The following is a 17112-nucleotide window of genomic DNA, read 5'->3' on the forward strand; positions in this document are numbered from 1 at the left end:
CTTACTCTCCGCTTCGTCTATCAGCTTCATTCCGCTCTTGATCTCTGTCCGTCTTCTTCCCCGTTATTTCTCTGCGCTTTCAACCTTACGTTGGATAGCTAAATTTTCTCCACACGTTACTCGTCCTCGTTACTTGTCTTGTTGCAACAAACTCTTAAACATCGCTCAATACACTGGTTTGTCACAAATTTGCGAACGATAGACGCGATAATTCTGCACCAGTGGTCTGCAAACATGCTCGATTATGCAATGTTTCATTACAATGATAAATAAATGCCATGCGCTTTCAACGAACAGACTGTTGTATTTTTACCATATCGAATTTTGATGATGGATTTCTGATAAATTCCAAATAGATTCTTCGATTTTAGATATTAAAAGTGTTTTTTACGTAATTTTTTCCTTAAAATTCTGTTTACTAATATTCTTTCAAAATAAAATTTTAAAAATTTATATTAGAAAGCTTAATTTATAATAGCTTTCAATTAATTTGCTGTAAATTTTTAATTAAACTGCCCATGTTATCATCGAATTTTTCGTTTTTTTAATATCTCAAAAAATGTTCACGCATTTTAAAACACCGTGTAATTCCTGCCTTTATTTTAACAAAAGAGTGAAATTGCTATTTCAATAAAAATTGTATAATATGTTTTTGGAGACTATAATTGATTTTATTAGATTAATTGTTGGAGTAATGAAACACATTTGAATCACTATTTTTCCTGCATTAATATTTTCGACATGTTGGTTTCGAAAAAAAAAAAAAAGAAAAATATGAATCATGATGATATAAATAAACGAGGCCTACGTTTCAAGCCATAGCATTTGTAATTCGAAGTTGCCTTTGAACTTTATTAGCTTCGTTTCTTTTACGTTGCGGTAACAAATATTTGATTTTCGGTTTGCTTCTTCGCTTCTTTTCTCCGCAAGTTCTATATATAAGGATTCTATAAAAAGGGGATGATATTCGGAAGTCTAATTCTTCCCCTGGAAGAAAAACGCTGACTCGTGGCGATACAAATAAAGTTCTACGCGTCGAGAGTCAAGGGAATTTGTAATCTGTTATTGGATGATCCGACCGACTTCTGGCTACTATGCGAACTTTGTCCTACCAGATGGGACGCGTTTCCCGTTTTACGAAATATCGTATAGGCGTCGAAGCACGTACGGGGGATCTCTTCAGTCCTGAGGGACTATATCCCCGATATCCCCGGCGGGATTAGATGCGCGTTCTCTCCAAAACGTGCGATGCACTTCGAAAGCTCGGAAGGGGGAGCGGTGACACGCACCGGCACTCCACCGATCAGCTGTCGTCTTTTTCTCAGCCGAGAAAAACGTTTCTCGGTTTTATTACTGGAAGGTTGTAAAGCCTAATGGAACGCGGGCACGTTTCGTGATACCGCTGTGTCGGCATTTAAGTACAAGCGACAATAAAAGCTCGTCCCGGCTGCCGGAAAATGGCGCGGGATCCTCGCACGGGAACAAAGACAAATTGTCCCCCACCATGTGATTTGTAGATTTCCAAAAAAAGAAAAGTGACTCTTCTTTAGTCAATTTATAAGACTGTTTTTTAAAAATGTGTAAAGGATTATTCCGTGAAAAGATAACAGGGACTTTCGATATCTGGATTGGTTATCTTGTACTATAATTCCATGAGAAAACATACATAAAAGATTCATTGCTTTTATCCGCACAAATGACGAATACAAAATGGCTTTAACTCGATAAGACATGTAATATATGGCAGAAATTTAATGAAAAAATTATAACAAATCGATAAAAAAGTAATTATACAAAATTATATTGTATTAAAACAAACGAATTCAGTATATACTGCTTATTTGAAACGAATAAGGCGCCTAAACGTGTTCCAATACAACTTGCGTGATGTGCCTCGTATAACAGATTAAGCTCGATTTGGGTGGAGAGAGAGAGAGAGAGAGAGAGAAGAGAGAGCTTATTACACGCGTCAATGACGACATATAGAGATTCAGAACTCGATTGAACGGAATATCAAGCAAACATCAGGAAGTTTTGCGTTGTGCACGATACGTATATCCTAATTTTCACACAAGTACGAGTCTGATCTTATCTCAAACAAAAGGTTTCAAATTGAAAAAAATCTTGAAAAAATCTAAGGATGTAGTTTTACTTCATTGATTAATTTTATTATGTGAACATTATGTGACTCTTAATTGTCTGAAACATTCTCGTAAAATTATCAAAAATGATATGTATTATAGATCATTAATATCTGTGTGCATGTATGTACGTTGCACGGAGTAAAGTAAGATATATTTTCGTAATGTAAGTAATTTCGTGAAATTTTTAACAATGAGAAGCAGAGATTTAACACCTCGTAAAAGTCCGGATTTTGGCGATACTAGACGGTACACATGATTATCGTGCTGCGTCGAAAAAAAACAGAGCACCGCTTGGCTGCTCTTTTCTGTACTAAACAAAATAAAACTATTGCAAAATTATCTACATTGCAAAAATATGTATTGTGTAAAGGTGTTAAGGAACTTTTATAGTATAAAATTATAACTTTAATATCATATTTTGCAATTTTTATAAACGTTGATTTTTGCTATTTATTAGGCTTAAAAGATATCAGTGTCATATGTTTAATTACATGATATTAATTGTTGTTAAACAAATCCTATAAATATTAAAAATAATTGCGCGATATATATTAGATTAAATTAGAATCTTCTATTTATAATAATATATGTACGTATAATTTGCCTCGGGTTGACGTTAAAATTATTCTGGTTAGAACGAGCGCTTGCATAATCATTGCTAGATTAGTTGCAGATGACTACCCAGAGCGATCTGTAAAATAGGTCTGCTGCAAATATCATAAATTTAATTGTATAATACTAAATCATTTTGCACTTTTCATAAATCTTGGAAAATACAAGTTTGATTAAATTAAGATCTTGTATTTAGGCTTCGTGGCCGATGAATAACACTATTGAAAAACAATCCGAAGTGGAAGCAATGATCGGAAACGTTGCACTTGTTCTTATTATTTTCGTGATTGTTTTATTAATCGCATAATATTTAAGAATTATGGATGTATCATCGATTTTCGAAGAAGCAAATTTTTCTTTCCCGTTTATCGCGTTATCTTGATCACCCTTCAATTCTTATAGCTTGGTAATGTTATTTATCACTCCTGTTAAGAACATCATCCCACAAAGACAACTTTAGATAATCAATGAGTGTCGAGACAATATCGCACTTATGCTGATCGACGGAGAACGGACACTTGCGTGATTATGAGATTATCCTGGATGGGAATCGGGAGAGACCTGCACGACATCGCGTCGACACGTCACATCGTCGCAACGTCCTCGGGCTTCGAACGCTGGAATCATCCGTGGCATCTAGGTAACGCTCCGACCGATACACACCGAAGAGAATTCAAGACGGCTGGAAGTCACATCGAATTACATCGAAGATACGACGCGACGCGCCACACCGCAGGATGAAAGGACATTGGAACGTCGCTTTGCCAACGAGGCAGTCTGTTAATCCTCTCTGCTGTGATGTCCCTTCCAGCATATATTTTTTAATCAACTAATTTTCTCGACCAATTTTTCCGTAAGTTGTTCGTAAACGTCAAGTTCAACAAAGTTTGATATTTTTAATTAATTAAAAATGACTGATTTAAAATGCCAAAATGTAAGGAAGTAAGTTTTTTCATTAAAAATGAATTGATCGTTTAAGGAACATTGTGAAAGAGAAGATGTTTTACGATGATAGAACAAAAATTTTGTGAGAATGATGAACAGACAAATTTTAGAAATACGTAGAAAATACTTTGAAGATTTCTTGAATATATTTCTAAATATTTGCGATTGTTTCGATGTCGCAACAGAAATACTAGAAAAACATATTTTCCACAAAAGTTCTGGTTTTTCTGATTTTCATCATTTCTATTGATTCTTTACTTACTAACAAAAATTTACTGACCTTTTTCACTTACTTGTTCGCTTTGCGAACTTTCAAAGATGCTAGAAAATTGGTTGAAAAAAAAAGAAAAACAAAAATCCAACTGCAAAAAGGTGAGACGCTTAGCGCAAAGGGTTAAGACACAGCTCCGGTGATGCTCCCGTAAAAGTGGGCGAGGCATTGCCCTCCCGTGAACTTTGGCAGATGTAGGTATCCCAGCCGGCCGAATCCTGAAAGGAGGCGAGAGTGACCTGTTTTGCGTCTCGCTCCTCAGGGTTGTACTCTTTGCGCTCTCCCGCGATCCTCCCGCTCTCTCTTCCTCCCGACCTCGCGAGACGAGCACATCCGAACCGCTCCGAGCTTCCACGATGGGGTGCAAAAGGGAGGACCACCCCGTGTTTGCGAGTGCGCGCTCAATTCCTGCGTATATATGCATATGTATGCTATGTCTGTGTGCGGGCGCGCTCGTTGCGTGTACAGCATGCGGGAATGCGCGAGCTCATGTAGGTCCTCGCTGTATGCACCGGACATTGCGACGGCGAATGAAAAATGAAGTCCGAGCCAGCGCTTTTGCGCCCGGTTGTTTGCGGGGACGCGCATCTTCACGTCCCGAGATGCGCGTGGCATCGCTCGGGGCGATGAACGACGACGCAACGGGGAATGGGACCGGCGCTCATCTCAGAGACTTCTAACATCGTCCGATAATGACCGCTTTTAGCGATAATTGGCCTTGTCCCCTCTGACAGGTACCGAGACTACAGATAGTGGAATTACGCCGATGGGATTTTAATAGGAGTTCATGTTCGCGAATGTAGGCGTCATGACGGCTATTGGCAGTGCCGAAGCTTTTCTTTATGGAGCGATCTCCGTTATCGATGCGCGATAATGCACTTAACTTTGTGCAGTTTTCAGAGCGTGATCTACAGCTCTAGCAAATATCGCGCCAACACTTTCTCCATCATTTAATCCGAGAACATTTTTTTTTTTCAACAAACTTTATAGACGTCAATTGATATCGATAGCTTTTAAGCTTTACATAAGCAATTAAAACTGTGAAAAACTTTCGCAAGAGTTAATGCAAATAGATAAAAAAATTGTTTGTTTATTTTTAAAAGATTTTTTGCTTCAGCAAAATTTCAAATTGAGGATCGATCACAATACATAGCTACTATTATTATTAAATTTATGCATATTCAATGAGTTTAAATATTCTTCGAATACTGGAATGTTTATTCTATACGTTTTTCCTGTGATTCGTGATTAAACTTGAATGTATGTTTGGAATAAGATTTCACGATTCAATATTCAACCTTTGCTGTGAACAATTTAAATTAATTGGAAGAATTAAAAATGGCGACAATTGGTCAAAGTATCTGTGCTTTCTTTGTGACACTTGACAATTCTTAAAACACTCTTTGTTCAAAACGCTCCTGCTGCTTGTTTTGTTACAATTACAATCGACAGTGTCTTGAGAGTTACAGGACTCTGAGCGTGAATCTTGCACAAGGCACGGCTCGTGATTCGACGTTCGTTGCTCCGCCGTGAGAACAAGAACGGTCTAACGCTTTCGTTTCCGCATGTTTTTTCTCGCGTACGAGCAATTATTATGGCGATCGGTATTCGGCGAAATGTGTCGGTAGGCTAAAACTTTACCCCGTTTTCTATCTCCGTTTGTCTGGATTGCTGCCAGGGTAATTTTAGATTTTATTCGACGCTCAATAGTCTATTTTAATTCCGTGAAAGCGGAGCATAAAATGTGACAGACGGCGCTAGATTTACATAAAGTTTACGTATCTGCGTAACTAGCGGCGAATCGATAACTATCTATATAGGTGTCCTATATCGTATACATACGTAGCTCCGCGGACTGCAAGTCCCGTTCTCCAGTCAGACCGCAAATCGGATCGACTATCGAACGCGTATTGGAATATCTGTCAAAAACCACGACACACCGTAATGAACATCTCTTTTTGTTAGCATCTGACTGTAAATTGTTACGCTTCGGTAGTTGAAAACACTTAAAAGTGCTGGCAAGCTTCGATATCCGCAGAAACTATCAACGGATAAATTACGTACAAGCAGTTAAATCGCAGAATGATCGATTCAAAACTTTTGCTGCTAGTAATTAGAAGGAAGTTTTTTTACCTCGCGGTTTATTAGTTTTATAAAAAAAAATCAGGTAGAAGTATACTCTCGTTTTCAGAACATTATATGATGGCATCAATATTTTTTCAACTAAACTTTTCTCATCTTCGATATTTGTTTTCCAATTTTTAAGATTTTAAAGATTTAGAACTGCAGTTTTAGAACTTGAGTTACATTTCTTTCACAATTTTTGCATCGAGGAAACTTACAGCCTATCCCTTTATTTCTATTTTATTTTTAGCGAATAAAAAATATTAGTTAATGGTAACACGACAAATGATTGTCTGTTTTCTTTGGGAAAGAATTAGTGGAAGGAGAACAAGTTAAATTTCAGTTAATGCCAGCTAATATTTATGATAATAATTTCGGTCGATTAGCACTTCATTCGTGTTGTTATGCTTTCGAAGCGCCGTGCTACTGGCGTTGATTTAAGCCCCCGAGCTTAATAGGCGATGTCGCTCGTCTGCGACTCGCCACCGGCTGCAAACTCGTTCGACGAATCTAACTCTTATTAATGATTAAACCACACCCCATGATGAGTCCTTGCCAAACTCATGCATCTATGACAGCTCGAAGGCGGAGCGACGGCGGGTCCGAAGACGATTCCCGTCGGTCGCGATTGGTCGGGTGTTCTTAAAAATAGTCAACCGGGGTGTGACCGCGAACGACACATGTAACGCGTAAAATATTCCGACACATCTTTCGACGGGCGAGCGAGTGTGAACGTGAGCGCGCGAGCTTAACGACGCACTCGCGCGCGCGTTAGGAGATGCCATGTGGCGGTGGGACCGATACTACACGCCCGACGATGTTCAAAGTCTTCACTCTGATCTCCGACTACAAGGTTTACGGATCTGCGTCGCATCCGGTCCGACGACCGGCTCGGATGAAGCGCGCGAAAAGCTCGTAGGATTTCATTCGCTGGCGAAAACGGCGAAATCGGCCGCTTAAGATTCCCGCGAGTCTCGCGATATCACACGAAGTACTTCTTTTCGGTGATCGAAGAGTGCGGAATGTCGATCAATTAACGCGTATGTGTTCGACATACTGTGGCAGATATGCAATAATCGTCGCGCAGTGAAAAGAAAAAGAAACACGGAGAACGGTAAATTAAATTGAGTAACTTAAACAACGATCAAGGGAGGAATCTTGACAGTTTTAGCGAATCAGAGCGGAAGAGTCCGCACCTTTCGACGGAATTGGTCAAGAAAGAACTGCAAAGCTAATAAAGAAGTTGAGGAAGAGTTAATACCGACTATCGAGTGCATCCGTACTTTCAGCGCGACTAGTGATTCATCATTCTTCCGAAAAGGAGGGAAAAGTAAATTAAAAGCGCTGTCGCGATTTTGTGACAGATAGCGAGTCGTTTAATTTTACTTTTAGATTAGCTGATTACTCTGTCTTACAGTCGGTATTACAATTTCAAGAGATCATACCTTCTGATAGTTAAATAGAAGTGAACGAACCGGGTATAAGTGGTTGTTTGGTGAAGGATCCAGTGATCGAGACGCGGGTGATGTTACTTAAAAGGAAATTCAACTGAATTGCGCGCAATCTCTTTCTCTCGCCGGAAACAATCCGAAAAACCGCCCGTAACTTCGCCCGTGATGAGCGAGCGCGAACACGTGGACGATCGGTGTGCCTCGAGAGCTGTCTCAAGTGATCGAGTACAGTGATTGGCGAGACCGTCCGACGAATCTCGCGTGAAATGATGACTCTCGTGACGGACGCGGTGCCCTACGCTTACGAAGCGGTTACGAGGTCGCCCTACGACGGCTACCGTCATCACTTGCATCATCATCACCATCACCATCATCACCCTCATCCTCATCGATATCGGCGCGTCTACACGCCGACGGAATCGGAGTACCTGCAGGGATACGTTCCCAGGAGGGACGCGGACGATCGAGCAAGGATTATCAGCGCGAACAACGCTTTGGTGTCGGCCGGCTCTTTGAATTATCGCAACGACCGCAGGTGAGATTTTATTTATTCACATTACCTTTTTTCATGCTACTTGATGGATTTGAATAGGATTTGCGAGAGCCATCGCTTGCATTACCGCGCTGAAACAAAATCTATAAAAAAAAAGAAAGAAATAAGAAAACTTCAGTTTACGCTGTGTGCAAAGTACGTTATAAATTCTAATAAATATTACAACACAAAATCGAATTTCTTCAAGTTTATTTTGTCATCGGAATATACTGGGGTAAGTCAGAAATTATCGGACTTACCTTATTTTTTCTGACTTACCTTCGTAATAAATATACTAGATAAAAAGTTTGCATAAGTTAGCATTGTAGCATTTTAAAGATGCTGGCTAAGCGGAGTTATATATAGCGCATTTCTAGAATAAGACTGGTGTACTCAATACATATGCTCGATACATATGCTCAATACATATGCTCGACAACATTTAATACTTTTTTCTTTTCTGAAATATCGGGCTTTTATAAGAGAAACGACACTTGATGAATTAGTACTTGAATGCTCTACAGCTGCTGATAGATACTTCAGAAAACATGACTAATTGCTTTTCATTCGTGAGATACGCCACGTGGCAAGATTGATTATTTTCTCGACATTCTTCAGCCTCATTTTTTCAATATCTTTTTTTTTTGTGCGGAATTCGACGCGTGATTGAAATTCACGCGATCGAGTTGGATTCGTTCCTATTTGATCCGTCGTTGTTCCTATTATCTGCTGTCTTATTGTTACATTATTAGAGTTCAAAGTTGTAAAGATGTTTCGTTGGATTGAGCGATTCACACATAACAAAAACGATACAAGCTTTTACAAATTCTTGTCAAATTATCATGATAAAGGTCTAAAATTTTCATACGATATATTCGATTCATCTTTATGCAAATGAGATTACTTGTCTTGATTTTCTGCTTACGCTACGTATCACACTTGTATGATAGTTTTGTTTTTAGATTTCTACATTTCGTATATCGTATCGCGCATCAAGATCTATCTTCTTGAAACTTTCTATGTATTTCTTTTACGTCTCGTGGTTCTACTTGATAGTATTGACATGTTATTGAATTTTCTCGGACTAAATCGAATTTATCCAACGAAAACTGATTTACTGCTGAAGCAAAAGCTGCAATATGCTGTTATAAACCAATATATAATAGCATTATTACTGCAGTAAATGGTAATTATAAGTAACTATAAATTGCACAATAAATTTTGCTTATATGTTTGACGTAAAAATATATTTCTTTTATTATATATAAATATTATTTCTTATTGTTAAATTATTATTATTACATAAATTAATTAAGATTTTAAATATTAAGTTGCTACAACTATTTCAAAAAAGGAAACATAGAAAACGTGTAAAAAATTGCTCAAGTACTTTTGCGATTGACACAAGGATTGAAAATTATATCATTTTTTATTTTATACTATGTTATCCGATCTCTTCGGATTTTCTTTCCCCATTGATTCTTTTGTTTTCTCTCGACTCTTCTCTCGCAATAACACGTATTTCAACGACACGCTTGTGGTGGCCGAATCGAAGAGCCGCAGACGAGAATCGTTATCTCGAGTGAAAACTCGACGACGGTTTTACCGCGCATTAAACCATTTTCACTTCGTTCATCGTGTTTCTCTACACCCGTCCTCTCACGATGAGGTGGGGGAGGAGCGGGAAAACGTCTCTTCACGGCGAGAAAATACGCTTTCGCGAGACCACCTGGAACGTGTCCAATCGCGGAAACCGCCTCCTGACGAACTTACGCGCCTGCATCCATTATTAACTGCCGTCCGACGGCGATAACTAAAGGATGATTAAGGCAAGAATCCACGAATCCGTTCACTCGCTAAATACCTATGCCGGGTCTTTCAGCGTCTGGTACATACGTCACGCGGTTCTTACGCGCAGCACGTGTCGACGCAACAACGTCTCTTCCGCATGAGACGACGTACCGCGGAATTTATATCGCGGTATATACGTACGTAAGGACAAGTGTTACATTGCGTCGAAATGTGTACGCCGTGTGAAAAGTAACGGCGATGTATTCTCCGTTATGGACGCTGAATCATATGAGAGAATATAGGAAATTGCATTTATTGGTTTTAATATTGAAAAGGACCTTTTAAGAAACATCTATTTTTAGTTAATCAGAATTCGATGCACTGAATAAATCAATACAAGGATTATTATTTAGAAAATATGAAATTAATAATAATGGTGTCGTTCTATCTTTTTGTATACGCAGCACTGATAGAAATAAAAACATTCCATTTTATTATATTTATAAATTCTCTCTCTAATCTTTGTTGTTAAAAATTTTTTGTCGTTAAAAATTAAAAATATTTATATAGGAATCGTCGATTGTGAGATCCCAAAATTCATGTTGTATCATGTTTACTTTTCTTTCTTTGTAAAACTGTTGAGGTGATTGTTGCGCAAACAATCTTCTAAAGATTATGTAGAATTATGTGTTTATGTGTATACAATGGAAGATTATGCAAACAAGCGTCAATGTCTCATCAAAACAGCGAATCACCATCGTGAGCAAAAATCCTGTGAATTATTACGAATTGCTCCAAATTTTTACGAGTTGTCAAAAGTCGAAAAAAGTATCGCAAATATTTTTTTAATATTATGAATGCTTTCTTCTCCTTAATTCTTTTTTAATTTGAATTGTGATTGAGTTCTTATTTCAATAAATATATTATTAATCGCAAAATACATTGCTTGCAATGTCTCTTTCACGGTCGGATCTCATTTCATACATTTTCGTTATTTTGAGGGGTTTAGAAGAAAAATGAACCACGTCCTTTCTTAAATTTATGTATAAATTGGAAAAAACTAAACAGTTTTCACTGAATGATTTAAAAGTGATTGCAAATAATTGTTAAAATTAAAAGAACTTATGAAAAACAGTGTACATGTTGCACACAATTAGAACAACTTTAACTTTAGACACAAGGCTAATAAGAGCATGAGCTAGTTATTGTTGCTCGTTTATTACATTTGATTAAACAGTGTACAAACGTTTCGGCCTATGAGATACGGCCATCTTCAGTGTACAATTAATTTTAAACTGAACGCTAATAATGACACATGAAATTGAAGCAAGAACGATATTAAGTTGTGCTTGCGTGCTCATATCTTAATTGTCCGTGTCTTTCTTCTATGTGTGTAACTCTATTGCGGACGTATCAAAATTATAATTTTCGTAATTACAAAAGAAAACAATTGGTGATATATAACACTAACAAGCATCCTCCATGTTCTGTCCAAATTGTTAATTATATTATATTATTAATTGTGTTGAAATCGTCATAGACCATCCACCTTGTGAAATATATAATTAGTTAATATATATAAATAGTTTAATATTAATTGTACACTGAAGATGGCCATATCTTATAGGCCGAAACGTTTGTACACTGTTTAATCAAATGTAATAAACGAGCAACAATAACTAGCTCATGCTCTCATTAGTCTTGTATTTAAATTGATTATTGATTAATAATTGAGAGCAGGGAATATATATAATCTCATTTTAATTTGTATTTTAACTTTAGAATTAATTTTCTAACAATTAACAAAAATGGATTTGATCCACTTTTCCTCTGGACCCTTCGTTTATTACGACATTTATTTATTTTTCTATATATTTGTGTGAAATAATGAAGACTAATTTGCATATAAATACTGAATTTCTTAATAGAATTCAAAAAGGATGTAATTTGAATATTGTGGTACCAAATTATGGCTCTTAAAGCCCGAAAGTAAAATGCACGGAGAAAATTTTATATCAAAAATTACTTATGTATGGCAGTAGCCGCGGATCATAAAAGAATTATAAAGATTTTTACCATGTTTTTCATATAATGGCTACAGTGTATTTAAATTTATAATTCCTCTTATGGTTCGCGGCTACTGCCGTATCGCAGTAATTTTTTATATAAAATTTTCCCCGTGTGCTAATGGTCTTCTTCATGATATTGTACGGCTGAAATAAAAGATTACTGTACAATTTTTAATGTACGATCAAAATGAAACATTATTATTATTTTTTTTAATGTTTCCCTATCAATTACGATGGGCATAAAATGTTAGCAGGTCGCAGTCTCGATACACTCTCGATTCGGACGATGCGTCGTCAGTGATATCGGCGGATGCTTCGGCGGACCTCGAGTCCGGTTCCGCAGATGCCGACGAGGCCCACGAGACCAATGAAACCAACGAAATCAATGAGACCAATGAGACGAATGAAGCGAACGAAAGCGAGTCGATCGAGCACGTGCCGCATCCACACGTTTTGGATGCTGGCTCGCCGCATGGACCGCGCAGGTGTCTTCTGTGGGCATGCAAGGCCTGCAAGAAGAAAACAGTCACCGTCGATCGAAGGAAGGCTGCGACTTTGCGCGAAAGACGACGCTTAAGAAAGGTTAGTGCTGATTTATTAACACTGAAATAAAACACACATAATTTGCACATTCTATAATGTTTGTAAGAAATAAAGCAGATTTGTTTTTTTTTTTACTTTGTATTTTATTTATAGAAGAATTGATAATATGCGATAATCTAAAATATACCTTTTTTTCAAAGATATTTTTAATAGATTTTTTTACGTCACACAATGTCGTGTTCTATTTTAATAAAACTTACTTTCTACTCTGTTGGCGTTGTCATAAAATGCATTTTGAATTACTCAAACTGCGACGGTAGATGTGCTAAATTATTTACGTAAATCATCGCGCTTTGTCTAACAAGACCTCTCATCTACTCTGTTTTATGGGCCTTGTTAAGACAGCAGCGCATCTCTCTCTCTCTCTTGAACCACTCGAGTAGAAGACGTCTCACTATCCTTTCATCGCTTAATCTAAGCAGGACCTCCTTCTACCCCACTCTACTGGCGATGTTGAGAAAATGATGCGTCTCTAGCCACTCGAGCTGCAATATCCCACTATCCTTTCGCAAGAATCGTCGTTTCATCTAAACAGAACCCCACTTTCCGCCCCGCTAGTGGTGTTATCATGAAGAAAATGAAGGACTTCGGACCACTCCGATCGCAGTACTCCACCTTACGCAATATCCTTTCGCGTGAATCGTCGCTAGTCTAAACAAGGCCTTTCTTCCGCCCCATTATCGTTAAGAAAATGTCGCGTCTCGGACCACTCCGATCGCCGTACCCCACTTTGCGTGCAATATCCTTTCGCTTGATTTAAACAAGATCTTTCTTTAATCTAGATATTATTAACGTGTGAACAAAACACTCAAAAAAATGATCTTGCAATAATAGCTAAAATTTTCTAGGTGTAAAAAATTAACTAAAACAGATAAATGATTAGCAATTGTTGTGATATTGCATATGTAATTACTTAATCAGTTTAGATGACAGAAACAGAATATATATCTGTATTGTTTGTGAACTTTAAAAAGAAAGTTTCTCTAAAGCGCCTATCTATATAAGATCAATCACGTGTTAGATCATGCAATGAATAACATTTAGCAATGGTACCTAAATTTTTCAGAAGCTATTGCTAGAACATTACTGCTATAAATTCTATATGTGACAAACAATGTTTTCACAGATACGAAAAATAGCGATACATTCTTGTTGCGATATCTAGAAATCTAGCTACATCAGCGAAATATTTTTTTGAGTGAACGACGCCTCTCGATTGCAGTATTCCCTTTCACGCTATTTTTATGAGGTTTTAACTAATTGTCAAGCGTTATCCATCATAGAACTATTCTTTTCAATTTCGTAAATACGTCTCTTATATTATTTTTGCAACAAGTGTAATGAAAGTTGCACATTTCTAAAAAAACTATTTTGCTATAAAAAAGTGCTATTTGTTATGAAAAGTATAAATAAAGTTCTTTAAAAACTTTGAAGTGCTATTAATCCACGAAAAAAACCATAATAAATTTGATTGTTTTTTAATGGTATAAAATTATATTACATTGATTATAAGTTTAATTTCTCAATCTAAATTTTCCGACATTATGAGTACATCTTATTTGGAGAATAGTAACATCAATGGTAACGTGCATTTATAGGTATCATATTTCTCGTATTTACTGAATATACGCGCTGCTGTTTTGGCTGGTCTGTTCATAATTACTTAAAGCATGGCACGCGCGAATCGTGTTTTCGAAGCAAACAACCTCAAAGAGAGTGCGCTGACGGAAGGAAAACATCTTAGTACGCGAAGTGATCGTCAGCTAAGCGCCGCTTTGAATGATTATTCAAATGATAAATGTTTCGAGTATGAGTTCAAAATTGAAAGTTATTTGATGTTTGCTGTTGCGTGCCCGTATTATTAAATAAAGTGTCACACATAAAAGTTTTATTTCATATTTAGCAATGGAAGAAATAGCTTTGTCAGATATAAATCTATATTCGACATTTCTAAGATTTAATTTTAATGATAAATATTAGTATTCTATTATATTATCCTATTGTTTATATTATCTTTTTGTTTTATTCTTCAATCCTTGCTATTTTAACGTGCGTTGTATCATAATAAACATATTAATTATAATTTCATACAATCCATACCGCATATTGAGCAATTTCTATTGCATATTGCAGGTTAACGAAGCCTTTGAGGTTCTCAAGAGGAGAACGAGCAACAATCCTAATCAGCGCTTACCGAAAGTGGAGATATTGCGGAATGCTATCGAGTATATCGAGAGTCTTGAGGCGCTGCTGCAGGGAAATCGGCCTTCCGGACACCAGGATCACTCCACCGCCGACAGCATGGTATGTATTACGTTAAACGTTGTAATAACCCAAATTAATAAGGTTAGCGTAGAATGAGATTAGGCTCCGTGGAGTATTTCGTATTTCGAATGCAAATTCCGCATTCAAATTGACCGTGCTGAATTTCATTCATTAATTACGGTCGGTTGTGTGATTTAAGATAATTGTTGGCAGCAGTAATCGTAATGATTTGTTGATTTTGAACGCTAAATATTTTGCTATTTAATTGAAGAATATTTAACTGCGCGAGATTGAATGTTTTAGTAATTTAGTTGGAACAATCGTGAGATGGCATTGCAATTTGCACTGCCCATCGACATAATGGCTTTTATAATATCGTTAAAATCGGTGTGAAATTGTTAATTTTTAGAAATTTATGAAACAGTAGAAAATTATACTCTATATTAATCTCGCACATGCAAACTACGGTTGTATCTGTCTCACAATTATCTCGACGTTTTTATCTGTATAGAAAAAAGGAAGAGATTTTCATAAAAGAATGAAACATTGTACCGTTGCAACAAAATGCATTTAAGGGTTGTAGTCTACACACATGTGCGACACGTGCATCGCACACGACCGACCAGCTCTAATGGTTTTTGACCCGCGACACCATTAAGCTCGTATCATCGCTTTTTCCAGTGAGCGTAAAAAAGGTTCTGTCCGAGTTTCTCGCTCTCAAAAAAACGCGCTGCATCGTTTATGATAATTACCATAATGAAAACACGCTAAATTGCAAATAATATATGCAACTCTCATAAAACAAACGTTTAGGGTGAAAATGAGTTGAATGCAATTTTCAAAGATTGAACATAAAAAGCTGTGCCTAAAAAATCTTGCACAGTATTTTATACATATATGTTTGCAATAATAATAATGCATTTATAAAAATATTGCTTGCAAACTTACGTTATAATTTTAAAAAGATATAAGAATATTACATTATCTTCATAAATTTTGTAAATTCAATCACAGTTGATATCGTTAAATTATACGCGGAATATTATTTCGTATCAAACAATAACGTTATTGTTAAAAAGTTAACATGTTAATGTGACAATGCATTTTCACTTTTCTGTGTTATTCAGAGCTCACCCACGGAAATCCCGTATATTCTAACGAATTCTAATGAATTTGCAAATGAGAGTTTCCAGTTTGTTGAGTTCGTTAAGTTTTGCATCGAGTGACAGTCAGTGATATATTGCGAATGGATGTCTGGCAGCCATTCCGATTTCAGACATTAATTGGAATGTAATTGTGTTTCTCTTTTGAAGAACCGAACTCGTCTGACGCGCCAATCAAGCTTTATCCATTGCTGCAATCGATCGATATGCAGATTTGTGCGCTTCGTGTTTATTATTTCTGCGAATTTATATCGCCGAGAGAGAGAGAGAGAGAGAGAGAGAGAGAGAGAGAGAGAGATATTTGGTTGAAACAAATTATGATTATTGTCCGACTTCAAACTTATAAATTTGCATGGAATTTGAATTAAAATTGAAAATTGCTCAGCTGTTGTGTTTTGTAACAATGTCTCTCAATTCATCTAACAATAAGAGTCTCGTACGGTGTCTCGTGTATAATTTGCTATTGAGTTGCGAAATATTTCGGTGGGAGTCAAAGGGCAGAACGGGATTAAGTGATCGAACTCTCCGGTTCAGAGGATCGCATAAATTCCAGCCGCGCAGCTGCTAAGAAACAGATCCGCGCGATCCGGCGACGAGAGTGGAATCCAATTGAACTCCGGCAAGCTTATTTTCCTCGGGAAGCAGCGCGAGCAAGCTTATCCGTCCGCTGCTTAAAGTGCTCCTAAGTGGCATTATCGAATGATTCCTATCGTCTATCGTAATATTCTCCTATATCACAAGGTGAAGAAACGGGGGCGGAGAGGTCAGGTCGGTCTGATGGATCCGACGTGAGAGATGTTTTTTCCCCCGCGTTGTTTTTTCGGCGCTGTGAGTTGTAGGATTTCGCCGGCGCGAAGTGGCAAGCTTATATTTAGCGGAGGGTGCGCGCGTGCGAAAGAGCGTGAAAATATATTTCATTGTGTAATCCCAGTGTGCGGGAAGAGGGAAGGTCTTCTCCGTGAACGACGCGGCGGGCTGAGATCGTCGCGAAATTCCTGTGCTCGCTTGGGAATCTCTTTTCCGCTCAGCGCTCCACAAACTCGCCGGTTCTTCCCCCCCCCCCTTCTCTCTCTCTCTCTCTTTCTTTCTTTTGTTTCTCCGCGACGCGACTTACGTTCCGCTGCCTCGAGTCTTACAAAGTC

The 17112-nt window shown here is 37.4% G+C and overlaps 1 protein-coding gene across 3 annotated transcripts in view; it reads left to right on the plus strand.

The window, feature by feature from the left end:
* The first annotated feature begins 6616 nt into the window (after positions 1-6616).
* The window catches only part of nau (nautilus), a 30773-nt gene continuing 20277 nt past the window's right edge, over positions 6617-17112 (plus strand). The window contains exons 1-3 of one of the 3 annotated variants that reach the window (XM_067350058.1): positions 6617-8082; positions 12191-12521; positions 14676-14846. In XM_067350058.1, the coding sequence (XP_067206159.1) occupies positions 7814-8082; positions 12191-12521; positions 14676-14846 (771 nt within the window). In that variant the 5' untranslated portion in view covers positions 6617-7813. The remainder of the gene's footprint in view (positions 8083-12190; positions 12522-14675; positions 14847-17112) is intronic. The other 2 variants (XM_012374526.2, XM_012374518.2) reach the window with 2 other exon arrangements.

The sequence above is a fragment of the Linepithema humile genome, chromosome 2 (genome assembly GCF_040581485.1).
Source record: "Linepithema humile isolate Giens D197 chromosome 2, Lhum_UNIL_v1.0, whole genome shotgun sequence".
NCBI lineage: Eukaryota > Metazoa > Arthropoda > Insecta > Hymenoptera > Formicidae > Linepithema > Linepithema humile.